At 40.1% G+C, this 15,544-nt stretch overlaps 1 protein-coding gene across 1 annotated transcript; it reads left to right on the top strand.

Annotated features, from left to right (window-relative positions):
• Positions 1-2,888: 2,888 nt before the first annotated feature.
• On the top strand, positions 2,889-15,238 carry nectin3b (nectin cell adhesion molecule 3b). The gene is made up of 6 exons (XM_085363569.1): positions 2,889-2,967; positions 9,272-9,619; positions 10,409-10,708; positions 11,729-11,846; positions 12,123-12,274; positions 14,571-15,238. Exons 1-6 carry the CDS (start codon positions 2,889-2,891, stop codon positions 15,236-15,238), a joined length of 1,665 nt encoding a protein of 554 aa, XP_085219695.1.
• The last annotated feature ends 306 nt before the right edge of the window (positions 15,239-15,544 follow it).

Raw genomic sequence — 15,544 nt, 5'->3', positions numbered from 1 at the left:
AAACACACAGAGCATATAATTTACAAAGAAAAATAAAAAAGGTATACCATTGTCGAATATTATAATGGATGGAAAGGTTTACCGCTTCTTGTGAAGGGTTGTGGAAAAGTCAGGGGGGACTTTCTAATGTACAAGTGATGCTATAGAAGAAGAGTCAAAATCGAATTACAGAGTCTTTTAGCACACTCTTCACTCTCCCTCATCTCAGTTTCTCAGAACACATGACAACATATAGCTTTCAAGTTGATGCACTGCACTCAAGGCAATATTTTCTGAATGAATTTAGAAACAATGGGAATATTCAATGCATTTTTACTCACTTCAGTAGAGAGCCAAAGAGACGTGCTATAATGCTCGCGTGCACACGGACGTGCGCAGCCGTTCGCACTATAGAGCTGCAGATGAATGTCATGGTGGGGGAGTAATTGTATCCCCTGTGACTCGAATTAAAGCACTGACCTGGTTAGCTTTCTGTCAGCAAGAAGGGGTGGGGGTGCTGCCCCCACAATTCCCACCCACATTAACTCTTCAAAGATTAACTTGTTGACTGACTGAACCATGAGGAGCACCCTGAGCCACAGAATCATGGAAGTGACACACCCAGGGATAGCCTTGGGAAGAGAAAATGTTAACAAGTGCTTAATAGCCATCTTCTTCTCATCTGCTGATAAAAACAGAACACGCATTGGGAGATGAGTTGTTTCTTTCATTTTAGCAATGCAGTGATAGTAAGGCAGATTTGGAAGGGCTTCACTACAAACTCCTGAACGCCACAGATACATTGCCCGGTGGCATGCCAAATCATGCCAGTTTCATGAATTTCATTTCTTTACGTGGGGGCCACGAGCAGGTTAAACAGCCTTGACCTTTGTTTTTACTGCAGACCTTTTGATTTGTCATTGCAGAAAAAATAGAGGTGGAAGTAATAACATTATCAATGATTCAGTTAGATGTAAGTGTCCCAGAAGGGCCATAATGACTTGCTCATGCAATGTGCCATGGAAAACCCACGCTAAATGTAACTGGGGCATTATTAATGCTATTAATTACACCTGTGCCGCCCAATAACCAGTGAATTACAAGCATGAATGCCTTTGCCACCAGCACCTTTTACATAACAGTTCAAAAGGAAAACAGAGGACTGCTCAGAGTTATCGGGGTTGATGTTTTTTGGATAATATCTTTAATTTTCTTTAACAACAACAACAACAAAAAAAGCTGGGCAGCATGCTAGTGCAGCGGTTAGCACCACAAGAAGGTCAAATTCAGCCTGGGACCTTTCTCTAAGGAGTTCGTGTGTTTCCCCTGTGCATCTGTGGGTTCTCTCTGAGCACTCAGGGTTCCTCCCACAGTTCAAAGACATGCATGGGGTTAGGTTAACTGGTGATTCTAAATTGACTGTAAGCACAAGCAATGACAGACATGAAAAAGCAAACTCCTCTAAAATAAAACATGGAAAAATAAAACATGGGGAAAAAAAAGAACACCGGTTCAAATACTGCATGGTTGAGATAAAGTCCAAGTTATTTACAAAGTCGAGAATGTTCCCAAACCTTTTTAAATATTTTTGTTTGGTTAATTTTATTCTGTTGTTTTGGTTCTAACAAAGCAAAGCTCTTATCTTTTTAGCACTCAGTAAACTGACAATGATTTGTTTTTGTTCATTTCTATTATGATTATTTCCTTTTGGAAACAAACCAAGTAAAAACAAATTAGCTGGATCTGAAATACTCTTCTCACATCACCTACTGTTTTCTAAAATATTTTAATGTCTCTCTACACTTCCAAACACAGTGAAACAGCATTACAGTGAATTGTATGTCTGGCATGTTTTTATCATATGATTTGACCTGGGAGGAGTTACATATGTTTAAAGGAGCCAGTAACAGTTTGTAAATCAGAGGTGTATATTCACCATGCCAGTCTGAACTCCATGCATGCTGATTTCCAATCCTATGCTGAGATTTAAGTTTCCACATATTTGTCTGACATTTTGTGAACTCCCTGATGAACAGGATGTCAGCACTGTGATATGATGCCCTTTTTAAAAAGTACTCCATCATCATTATTACGACAAATATATTTAGGGGGAGGTCTAATACATGAATTATGATGTTTTAATCACATTTTCAACCGAATTTTTTCAGAGAAAAAACAGATGGGAGGAGGAAGCTGCCTTGTGAAAGTATTGTCAATCATATCAAATAATACTAATAAGAATTTTTAAAGGGTTGAATGGTATGAAATGTAATCCAATTTTGATAGGATTGGTTGAATGTGTTGCTCAAATTCAAAATGGTGGTGAATGTCTGGAGTCAATGGTTAGACCACATATGTCAAATAAAAAATGCTTTTTCTACATTTCGATGTTAAAGAATTAGAGTAGAAGACGTTGCATGTAAAATAAGTTTAATTACTAAAAGGCCAAGCCTTCCACCAATTTATTTTTTAACTAAAATATGATATCATTTAATTGTAAATCCTGGTGCCTATTGAGAAACAAAGAAAGTAGACCGAATTCATATTTTTGGCAGCCGTAAAGGATGTGGATTTATTTATTTATTTATTTATTCTGTGAGAAGACACATAAGGGGGGGAAGTGATTTGATGAATCAATATAATATGTCGGGTTATCAACAGAGATGACGTAATGTGTATACTAATGGAGTATTCCTTTAGGGGGAGGTTGCTGTCGAACCTCGACAAATTACCATTTACATCAATTGTCAGGTGAGCCCCCAGTCTCCCCGCTCCACGATCATAGATGGTACAGTCCGCATGCAGTTCGGAGTTGTTGCTGAGGAGGTTCCACTGTTCCGCACATACTGTTAGATTGGCATGCATCCTACGCTTTGGTCCTGTGGTAGAAGGCTCCACGGCTTTTGAAAATGTTACCGTCTTCTCAAAGGAGTTACTTCAGACAGCAGAGGAAGGTTGCATTATTCCTCCTTTTGTTCAGTATTACAGGTGAGTGCTGATTTTGTGTGTGTGGTGATTTTTGGGGGGTCCTACCAACGTTACAGAGAAGTTTTGTGAGGAGCCTGCGTGAGTGTCTCGCGCATCACGGATAAATTTCAGTCGGCAAAACTAGCTGCCGCCGCGTGCTTATTTGAAGCCGCAAGTCTAGCAAGTTTAGCCGGTGGCATTTAAAGCCCCAAACTTGGTTACAAGTTCACTCCGACGCCTCGGGAGTAGTAGCTAGCCAGCGCCACCACAGCGGATGCTGGTGCGAACCCGGGCTGCCATAGAAACAGTCCGGAGAAACCGCCGAGGAGCGCGAGCGGTGATAGTCAGTCAGATATACCGTCCGCTACACAGCCTACACTTAGGTCACTGCAGACTCAGTGGCAGCCATATTAGCTCCCGAAACAGTTTCTGTTAAAGTAACATGATGCAGTGAAGTATGTCACGCCAGCTGCTCGTGCAGAAATGTTGAGGAACTTCAAGTCGTGTCACCAGAGAGGACAATGCTAGCGCAGCACTCCCCCCGCCCCCCTCATCATCAGGTCGGGATGAGGGTCAGCCACCAAGTGCCTGCAGAGGAGCCTGAGCTCATTATGGTTTAATCAGGGAGTGGGGAGTTTCCTGACTCCACCCTGAAGCACGCCAACTTTGTGCTAAGTGTTGACTCAAAAGCACGAATATGACAGTGTAGCTCTAACCCTGCCTCTAAACTGCTTTAATCAAGTATGATGCTAAAACTATCTGAACAAAATATACTTTTTTTTTCCAGTTGAACATCTATAATTAAATCTTTGTCATGCCCAAGAATAATGATGAGCTGCAGCCAGGTATCCCGAGCTAGAGTGAATCAGAGCAAGCACTTTACTTCACTCAGCAATCTTTCCATATCTAAAGGGCCATGAGACTGACTAAACGCATCAACAAAGTAGATGTATACACTGCTTAGAGGGGGGAACAAAAAAGCAGGTACACATGCCACTGTAGGCTACCTGTGTGGACACACCAGAACCATATCCCTGTTTTGATAGCAGAGGGACTCTCTTGTAGTTTTGCAAGCAGACCAAAGAAAGCTCTGGTCTCCTACACTACACCAAAACACAGTGAAGCTCCATAACTCTCTAAAGACCTGACATGAGTTTACTGACTCACTCTAAGACTGCGGTACATTTCAATGAGAAGGTTGACCTTGTCTTTGTTGAATGCAAAATAGATGCATATACATTTATGGCTAATAATGTTTAGGCCTTAAAGGGAAATAAACATAAAATATGATGAATAAAAATAAAAAGTAACCAGACCTATCATAGATGTCATAACAACATGTGGAGCAGAAGTGTTAAGTACAAGTTCAGCAACAGGTCTGGTGCTATGTGTTTGAAAAAATACACCAAGAGTCATGTATGGAAATCAGGCTTTCTCTTGTAGTTTTGTAGAAAAATAATGTTTTTGTGACTGGAATATGGATTGGGCATATACTGATTTCAGTAAAACAGACTCTTTGCCTTTACTGTGGGCTAGTCACACCTCTGAAGGCACATTCCGAGGTAGGACCCCACAATCAAGATAATTTGTGCTTGAGCTTCAGATAATCGGGTTCAACAGCCAAAATCATCATGCCAACTATTCTGCAAAGCTTCCAGAACAAACAGGAGGCCTCAAACTTAGCTTAGCACCTCAGAGAGAGGCATGTGGGCATATCACAGAGTGGTCACATAAATTTTAAACTTGTAACAATGTGCTGTCATCAACATGTTGTGATTCTGAAACAGTTACTTTTATTGTGTGGGAACTGCGGCTGTAGCCATCAGTTGCAGCAATGCTCTGCACAGTTTTCACCATGACTAATGATGTGTCCCATTTGACTTGGATATCAGAGATGGGAGTGACACCACTCCAGAGTTGAACATGTTCCTGTAGTAAAAAGCAAGGGAAAACGGCAACATAGAGCCATTCATGCATCACTAGCCATACCCAGTGGGTTGATGCCATAAGGCAAATGCAGAAACCCGGGTTCAAAGTCAACCTTGAGATTATGTACTGCCCATCTTCTGCTGGGTGTTTCTTTCCTGCCTTCTCTTCACTGGCCTATCACAATAAAGGCTCAAAGCACAAAAAATGTATATCAAAAATAAAATTCTAACTGGAAATTCAGAAATTTTGACTTCAAATGGCACACACAATAGGTTTATCTGTGCTTTGTTTATTTATCTTTTATTTATTTTTTTTAGGGTGAGCAAAGTGCTTCTCATAATTATTAGGCAACTGCCATTATTATGTGTATGTGTTTGAATATGGTGTTTATGGCAGCATTTTCAAGTTTAATATTCAAGGTTTCAGTTTAATATGAAACATTCAATATTCATTCATTGTTTTATTTTCAATTGTGGTGTTGGATTTGTACAGGCAACATAAAAATGTAACTTTACAAGACATTCTCCAAACGTTCTCCTGGAGTTAAAAGAAAAACACTGCAACATGCACACAAAGATTAGCTCAGTGTTGAACTTGAATAGCTCCTGCTGATTCACCACTGATGGACAGCCATTTTAAGACGGAGTCATTTGAAGTAAGAAGTTGATGTGACTATGGGTTAAGATCAGCTTATTAAACAGGTGTTTAATGCACTCATGTCCCTCTCTACAAAACTGGATTTCCATCTTCAGTTCTATAACCATCACCTATTATATTGTGATTTCCACTTTTAACAAGACATGGTGTCCTGTACCAAGATATTGCTGCCACACATGTAATGCCCAATAAAGTGAGAATGAGTAGCAGAATGTCCCACGGGAGCAGTGTGTCCTTGATGCCAGGATATCTATAATCTGTTTTCTGCTCTGTGTCAATGAGAGACTGTGTTGAATTTGCAAAGCAAACTGAAAGTGTCTGAAGATTCTGCTCTTTCTGAGGATTTAAGGATTGCAAGATCAAAAAAAACCACTTTCTTTTGGCTGTCTGAGAGCATCAAAGGGAGAGGGAAGGAATCGCTATTATGTGAAGATAGACTTCACATAAGATTTGATAGACTTTCTCTTCACTTTTTTTTTTCTTTTTTTACTCCGAGTTGGAGAAAACGAGGGCACGCTTATGTAAGGTTATCGTCATGTCACGAATAAAAATTTAATGCAGTCGCTATACCTCTCCATTACACATTCAGTGCAGGAAAAGTGCTGCTTTCTTCCTTCATTATGCCTTCACTCATGCAATTTAGTCAAGTCATTCAAAAGCTTGTACAACGAGCTTTCTTTTAACTCCAGGAAAAGGTTTGTTTACAGTGTGCTGTACTGTAGTTACAGTCTGGCATTTCACACAATGTATTAATCAATATTGATATTTATTTCTAAACCTTGTTGTGGTGACATGCATCTCGTGTCAAATTAAATGGCTTTCCCTTGTTTCGAAGATGCTCTGTTTGGGGGAACTTTCTAATTAATTTGAGCATCTGAACGAATAGCAAACATTTGCTGTGGGGTATTCTTTTATGTTCTGAACAGCTTTTCCTCCCTTGAGGAAGTTGTTAACTGTGTGTTAGGCGAAATAGGGCATACGCCTGTTTTAGAGTAGCTCGACTGCTGATGGTTGGTTTGCAGTCATCCTTATCCATCTTGTATTTGTAATTTTTTCTTATTTGCATAAACATGTGGTGCCTTCCATTTGTGAATAAGCTCAGTATGCTTGTAGAAAGGAATAGACATAGCTTACAGTCACGCTTTTAATAAATCATTTTACTCTCTCCAGAGTAGTGTAGCATTGTTTGACAGAAAACTGGCTTCAGATGGCAGCAAACCTCCATGTAATGAGCTTAATGGTAATGATTAAATCATAGTAATATTTGAAAGCAATATGAAAATGTTGTTAGTTTCTTAATACGAGTAGATAAATAATTCACAAATGTTTGAGCTTCGATGAGATAATGTCATTTTGTATCCGTCAGCCATAAAAGGCTGATGGGGTATTGTCGTCACCCAAGTTTGTGAATGCAATAACTCGAATGTGGCGACGTAGAATTTTCAAATTGATGCCATAGGTCTTTCTAATAAAAATCTCAGATGAGTTTAAACCTCAGTGACATCGATCTCAAGGTTAACGGTCAAGATTTCTGAAATTCTTGTGAATACATTAACTCAAGAACAAAGTCATGTAGGATTTTCAAATTGATACAGTAAGTGCATCTATTAAAGATCTTGGACAATTTTAAATCTCAGTGAAATCTTGTGGATGTGATAACTTGAGAAAAACGTAGGACTTTGAGACTGATAACATAGGAGACTGAGGGGTAGCGCTGGCAGTCACCAGTATTTTTCCATTATATTTATCCTGAGTATTGATGCACCAGTTCCAGCAGGTTTTCTTGGTCTATTACATACACAGACACACACACACACCATGCTGCCCTCTCACTGACTCTTGGTGCGATTCTTTTCAAGTGACTTGTTCCATTCTCTCCAGTCAACTAGCAGTATGTTAAACAGATGGCAAACAGAGTCTCTCCAAATGGTTTTGATTGATAAATAAAACAGAAGGAGCGCTGTTTGGAAAATTTTGGACTTTGAGGGAAATAAACACAGGGAGACAAACGAGCCGTTACACAAATGTTGCTACAGAGCAGTGCTCGCCAGAAGGTTTCAGAACCCATTATTTTAGCGCCTGAAGAACCAACACGTGGACCTGATTGCAACCGAGGGTCAGTGACATAGGCCCTAAATTATATCAGGATATTTCTGATGACAAGGAAAAGTGTAAGCAAATTCATTTTCCATTTTGTTTCCAAAGCGAAACTCTCATTGATGACACACTTCCTAGTTTAAAGTGTTCATAGCATATTAAAGTTCTTAAATTGCCTGTCAGTTCCCCTACTTTACATGTCATCCTGTTTCTCGAATATAGCTACATATCTATGTTTTCAGCCAAAAGTGCAAACAAAGAAACGCTAAGGGCACAACAATCTATACTGCAGTTTGTAAGGTAGATTATTCTATGTCATAATGACAAAGTCACATTATAAGCAACTTAACTTTGATTACAAGAGTCGTCTGTCATCTGGAAGTCCTAATGATTAACTTGTAATTAAATGAATCTTAAATTTTAGTGAAAACTAGAAAAACTGATAAATAAGTACAGTGTTGTTACACAACTCAAAGGGCTCCAGTGACGGTAACATTAGAAAACAGATATTTGCTTCTCATATTGTAGGGGTAGGAAAAATTCCTTGGGCTGTGCCAGTATTTGCGGACATGGCCTTTTTGAGGGAGATTGGTCAGAGACGGAGCTATTTTTTGGCAAAACAACAATAGAATATTTGAAGTCTGTTGCCAAGCAGGTTTTGATTTATGATGATGTCTTCCTGCTGGCAGCTTGTTGCAATTAGCGTAGTTGAAGGCATTGGCAGTCCTGCAGTGTTGTGTTTATTTATTTTTTATTTTTAAACCAGTAATTCCTCTTTTTTGTACAGGAATCCTGATGGTGCATTTCCTTCCCCTGTGTTTTATATGACTTCTCTCTTGCTTTTCCTCACGCTCAGCTTTCTCTTCTCTCATCGATGATGTCATCATGTTAGCATATCTCTTCCCTTCACCGTTTCCTTTTTTTTTCCTTTCCATTTCCTCCTTCTCTCCCTGCCCGGTCGCAGTCTGTTGTCTTCATATTTCTTTGACCTTGCACAACACTGAGCTCCTGCTTTCAAGACATGCCACATTTCTGACAAGCGCAGGTGACAGAGTGCATGGGTTAGTTATATTTGGACAAAACGCATACAGGCAGCCTGCTTTGAAGTCCTGAATTCAGGTCAGGAGGAGGAACACTGTAGAGACAAAACAAACTCATCAATGGGAACACTGAATCACACAGTAAACTGTATTATTTGTTGAAGATCCGAGTGTCTGCTGTGGTAGGATCAAGTTTGGATTCTAGTCTGATACCCACAGATGTCAGATAGTTCTGTATAGATATTAAATTGATTTTTTTTTTTAACTAGTAAAGCCAGAAGTAACACCAGAAATACCCTCTTCTCAATGGAGGTATGATAGTATTTTTGAATTCCCACATAGTTTGAGCACAATGGCTCTGGATTCTGTACTCATTTGTTTTTCCGTCTTTAGTTGCTTGAAGTTTCGCCAGTTAAGAATTCAAAAACAACACAAAAATAGTTATTAATAGCTAGTACCATTGGGTTCATCAAATAGCTGCACCTCTGACTGGCCAAAAAGGTTGGACTCCCAGGACACTTCAGCAGGTGTCCTTAAACCCTTGTTTACAAATTAACAAGGTGATTTGTATATCAGTGTTATTTTGTGTGTCTCTTTGGCAGGTGTGTGGTGCAGCCAGGTGGTGGTGCCTAAAAGAGTGAGTGCCGTGCTGGGGAAGAATGTGACATTAGAATGCAGGGTGGAGGTTGGCACAAACCTTACTCTTACTCAGAGTTCCTGGGAGCGCCGTCTGCCTTCAGGCTCTGTCACAGTGGCTGTGTACAACCCGGAGTTTGGCACCTCCATCCCTCCAGAATTCATCCATCGTTTGTATTTCCGCTCACCCTCCTCCCATGATGCCACCATCGTACTGGAAAACGTGGGCTTTGCTGATGTCGGGATCTATACCTGTAAGGTAGCCACATTTCCTCTGGGAAATACTCAAGCATCCACCACAGTCAGTGTACTTGGTAAGTGTGTGTCTTCATTTGATATACTTTTCTTGAGAAAACACTGGCTTTCCTTTAGGCGGTTTTTGGTAGAGATAAAATAATTAGATCAATTATTCAGTTTTTATGTTTCTGTCCAAATCTTTTTGGGAGGAAAGTTTGTTTTTTGATCTTTAATATTTATGCTCTTTTGTGTTCAAATGTTCAATGTAGGTAATGTGTCCTCCCTCGTGCGTGAACAAATGCTGTACTCTACAAAATGTGCAATCATGCATTGAATACACTGAAAAGGTCCAGAAAAAGACAGAAAAAACGAATTTAGTCAGCATCTACTCCTGATGCTTGCATAGAAAGCTTTTATGTGCAGGTTAAATCTTGTGTTTCTAGTTTTGTGTTGCATTTATAAAACAAATTGTCATGTCTTGTGATATTATTTAACAGAATAGTACTTTATGTATGTTTGCTGTTGCCATTATTATAGTGAAGTGAATAGAAGCCAACAAACGTAAAACAGAAATCCACAGGATCATCATAGATCGTCCTCCAATATATCACACATTGCAGAATTGCGGTCTTTTGAGAGTCATTTAATTAGTTACTCTGCGTTCTCAATGCCTAGAGTGTTCTTTGTTTTCACAGAACAGATCACAGGTCTAGCTGCTAACATTAACTTGGACAAAAAGGAATAAAATGCAATTAATTAAGCAGGAAAAATATCAGTGTACTGTAAACATTTGAAACTCAGTAAAGCAACCTCAAAGTCTTTACTGTTGTCTCTGTTGATTCTGTTTTCACTCTTGTTAATAACAGTGGAGCCGAAGGTTTACGTGTCTGCTGGTTCAACTGCACTGATTGATGGTGGCAATGAAACTGTGGTCGCTACTTGCATCGCTGAGCGAGCCAGACCACCTGCTGAAGTGTCCTGGGAGTCCAACCTTTTTGGCCAGTCAGAGGTGCAGCTATTTGATGAACCCAATGGTACTACCAACACACAAGTGCGTTACATCTGGCAGCCTACACGTCATGTTCAGGGCAACACACTCACTTGCGTGGTCCGCCACCCAGCTCTGCAGAATGACTTCAGGATCCCCTACCAGCTCAATGTGCAGTGTAAGTGCCTTGTGAGTGATTGGTGTGGGCTAACAAATTAAAAACTGAAAGAATAATAAATATGTGAAGAATGTGTTTAATAATTCTGTTCCTGCCAGAGTTAGTAAGTTAGTAAGAGAAGATTTTGTGCTGTAAGATTGCGATAATCATTAAACCAGTTACCCATTGCACTTGTGGTGTCACAGCTTCACTAAATTAAAAAAAAAAAAAAACACAAACTCCAAAAAGCTGATTATGTTTTAATATTCGTTGTCTAGAAAGTGTTCTCTTCCAGTCAAATCCCATAGATGCCACAGTAAATGTACTCAGCGTAGTACAGCTATTTCGCTACGTAACATGTGCTACCAACTTAGGAAAAGAGTAAAGTGACCACCTCCAAAGTCTTTGTTTGACAGATACTTTTTTTTTTTCTTTGCTCTGATTTACTGCTTTGTGACATATGGTAACTATAAAGGATTTTCTGCTCATTCACTGAATGCAACAGTGGAAAAAATGTGGCAACAATTTTTGCATGTAACAAAATCTTTTACTTTGTAATAGTATATTTGTGTGAAACAAATGCATACCAGCAGAAGAGCCAGGGTGGTGCAGATGACTTCTCAGAAACCTTGTGAGCACCTTAATGAATATATTTGTGCAATGTCAACACAATATTTCAGTTACATTATTTTCATAATGAATGTGCAAATGAAAACGGTAAACCGGTAAAAATGGGGGGGACACTGTTTCATGGTTGCAGTTGTGTAGTGTTGATGGTTCTTTTAGGATTGTGAAAAACGTTGCAATATACAAGCACTCATGAATGTTTGCTTCTCTCTGCAGATTATGTTTATAGATTATCTAGCATCTTAGTGCATATTTGCAAGCTTATGTCTTTAGCCCATTACTGACCTCAGACTCTCTATAATGCTTCAGACAAACCAGGAAAATGGTTGTACTTGGAGCACTGTTCTCTAAGGCCATTTACTGTGTCTGGCCATTTTGTGGTCATGTCACATAATTGCTTTTCTCTCTCTTCAGTTGCTCCTGATATCTCCGTCGTTGGGTATGATGGAGACTGGTACGTAGGCCGGGAAAATGTTCAAATGACGTGCAAAGCCAACGCTAACCCGCCAGCTCATCACTTCAGATGGATCAGGTATGAGTATCCGTATGTCTGTGTGTAACGTTTACGGTTTGTCTGGGATTGAAATTGACCCAGCGGGCCAATTGCTGATCGAGCTAGGTTGTATTATACTCTGATATTTTAGTAAGAGAGCTTTACATTTGATATAAAATAAACAGTAAAATGAAGGTTTTCACATCCTTGAAATAATTTTCAAATGATAATTTATTATGCTTTCCTCATGAAATGTCCCAATCAATTGTGTGTCCCTCTGCGTGTCTTAAGGTTTCTGTCTCTTGTGTGTCACAGGTTGGACAGAGAGATGCCTGAAGGGGTGGAAATGATAAACAGCACTTTGCTTTTCCTGCGTCCCCTCCAGCGGAATGACTCTGGCGTTTACAGGTGTGAGGTTGCCAATGACATCAACCTCCGCAGTCGGGATGTGCGTATTCTCATACAAGGTGAGCAGAGTATACACACCGGAACAAAGCTGACTCCTAGTGCCTTCTCTTCCCTTAGGAAGCATTGTGCATGTTTGCACGTCATAGAGGGTATCGGTGCCTGTGTCGTTGTCCTTCAAACTGAAATGTGACACTATCACTCTCGCTCGTTCTGTACATACTGACAGTTTATCAAGTAATCACCCATGGTACACTGTGTTCATACTGATATTAATACATTTGGTCTTAATTGCATGCTTATTAGGCTTGATTAACATTACGCCTCCAGATGTTCAAAAGAGAGTTCCTGGGCCAAACAGCTGCAAATAATTTTGGCCTCTTCAGACCACAGTGCGCTGCCTCTGCTCTGTCCTGCTGGCTTGGCATCTGAGTGCGTCGTGTCTCTCTGTTGTGAATGATGAGCATGTTCCTTTGGTTTCACAAAATCTGTCTTGCCAGTGGAAGCTCTCTTTCTGAATGAAGTTCTGATTATGATGTGATTTCCTTTTTCATCACTCTCTCGCCTCCTTTCTGTGTTTCTTTTATTCCTGCATGTGTCATGCAGTGAGAGGCAAAAGCCTGCAGCCTCACTGTGAGATGATGTCCCAGATTCATAAAACATTAACTAGTTCTTTTCAACTCCTATTTATTATTTATTATTTATCATTCATATTTCATTTTCCTTTGAGAGACCTGTACGGGTGTTCACAAGCTTATGCATGTTGGTGTACCCTCCATTGTGCATGCGTGCGTGCGTGTGTGTGTGTGTGTCGTGTTGTGGGTGTACTCATCAGTTCACTCTTCATGGAGTTGTACATTTCACATACTTGGAGACCACAGACCTCCGGGTTCATGTGTTTGCTCTTTCAGATGTGAATCTTTGCCTCACATCTGGCCTGGCACCAGGGTTAAAGTGGCAGAGCAATTTTGCAGCACCATTAAAGCTTTTAGACTCAGATTTTTTCCATTACTCTAGCTTCTTATAATTATAGCCTTTGGCTTGTCTGTTTGTGGATAAAAACCACTAATCCATTACATTTTAAGGTTGGTGTTCTATTCGTGGAATAGTGAAAGTTTATACTTGAAAAGTGGGGTCTTAAATGTATGTTCTTGATCATTTAAAACATATACCCAAAATAATCTGCTTATACCATTGATAACCCCTACAGACTGCAGAATTTTAAGGACATCACTGGTACTGTTTGGTGTTTCTTATCATGTAGTCAAGTCACTTGTTTCTCTCTGCATGTAGAAAATGTGCTGAGCTGCCATCAGCATGTGTAAATACTTTGAAGTTACAAATTGATTGAGGGGACAACAGGGACAAAGCCTGTTGTCATATTTTATTTTATTTTTTAGTTTAAATTAATACAGAAGTAGCTGAAAACATGACCTGATTCTTTTAGACAGTTTCTAAAGACTTTGATTTATGATAGAGATAAATCCATAAAAGTGTTTTCAATGGGTTTTTTAATTTAGCAAAAATACCCAAAGTTGTAGCCTATGAAAAACAAAGTGTTGAACACATGGCATGGCCTGATTTGCCCAAAGTAAAAGAATGCACATTAACTTAAAGATTTTAAGTAACAGTTTGAGCCATGTCAGGTCTGCTATCGCTGTCACCTGCTTTTTTCCTTTTTTGATCACAAGAGAATAGCTGTTATGTTGTGGTGTCTCGTTGAACTTTACAGAGATCTAGTGCTATGATTTTTGGGTACATACAAACTAACTCTTAGGTACAGTAAACTCAATCCCAATAAACTCCATTTCAAGTGGAATGGAGTATGTAAGCACAGCATACTACACCACATAGAAACACAGTGCAGTGTGGTGGTGACATTGCTGGACATCTGTGTGCATTCCTGTTTTTCTGCGGTCAAAGAAACAAAGCAAACTCAATCATGCAGAATTTACTCTACAATGCACTCATTTTTCAAATAAGCATAGTAAGAATGAGAATTCGGCTGTCCATGTTGGCAGAGAGTATGCTTTTATTGTTAAGAGCATCTGAAAAGACATTACTGAAAATCAGAGTATGCTTAACAATACACATAGTGAGGATATAGTGATTAGGACAGGTTTTTAGATCCAACTTTTCTCATTAATCCATCATCTAATAGGTGAGGCCATTGTTCTCTGTGATACAATTTTATATTTACTTACTAATCTGTAACAGTGGGAATATGCAAACCTGATTCTGCTATAGTTTTAGATGTTTTAGTCAACCTCTTCCTTCTTAGCAAAATGTAGTTGGCATTGACATTCTGCTTCTGTCTTTCACTCTTTATCCCCCCCTCACCCTCCTTCCTTCCATTAGATCCTCCCACCATGCCTTCCACCATTACCACTCCTGTCCTAACTGGCTTCTCCTCCACTTTTGTGGATGATAAGGGCCACGTCCTTCTGAGCTCCCCCACACTTGAAGCCCTTCCCGAAAGTAATCTTGGTTCCATAGTGGGTGGGGCCGTGGGAGGGGCCTTATTCCTCTTGCTGCTGCTGTCTCTGGTTGGTGTGTGTTACCTACGGAAGCAGCAGACCTTTCATGGGAACTACTACACCAAGCAGTACCTGGGCCCAAATGATCTCCAGAAAGCTCCCACTCAGCACGAACTCCATCCTACCAAAGCTGGCAGCAGATCTCAGCATCGGGACCATGATCGAGAGGAGTGGGGCGACCGCCAGCTGAAGCAGGAGCGGGACCGCCGCCACCATAGTGACTATAACGGAGAAGAGTATCCTGTTAATGGGTACACTAGGGCAATGAGGGAGAGCAGGCGCCACAGTCATCAACAGAATCACCATCATGAACACACACAGTATTCTAGTCCACAGCAGGCCAGATGTGTCAGATACCCTCATTCACCCAAACTACAGGGAAACGGCTCCCCCTACATGTCAGACGACTGCTACGATAGCGGGCCCGACGGTGATTATGTATCTCATAAAGATGGCTCAGTCATTTCACGCAGGGAGTGGTATGTTTGACAAGGTACCTAGTTCTGCAGGAACGAAAAAATGCAACATGAGTTGGAAAGTTTTGTTTATCAAATTAGGGGAAAACACATTATTTTCTTCTGTATGCACACACAGCATCTCTGTGTGTTTTGTAGTTAACATGTTTTTTTTTGTTTGTTTTTTTTTTTTTTTTTTTCTTTTCAAGCGTCCTGGATGACACTTGAGATGTAATGTATACATTTCTGTTTTGAGTGTGGGCAGCCTGTGGACGGTGCGTGTGCGGACTAACAAAAGAGCCGATGTATGTGTTGTCTCAGCCTTACAACATGGACTGCT

This window comes from Diplotaxodon limnothrissa, linkage group LG10, assembly GCF_057381915.1.
Source record: "Diplotaxodon limnothrissa isolate DT_005_m linkage group LG10, D_limnothrissa_male_GT1.1, whole genome shotgun sequence".
Taxonomy (NCBI): Eukaryota; Metazoa; Chordata; class Actinopteri; order Cichliformes; family Cichlidae; genus Diplotaxodon; species Diplotaxodon limnothrissa.
This window is presented reverse-complemented; position numbering and strand designations above follow the sequence as displayed.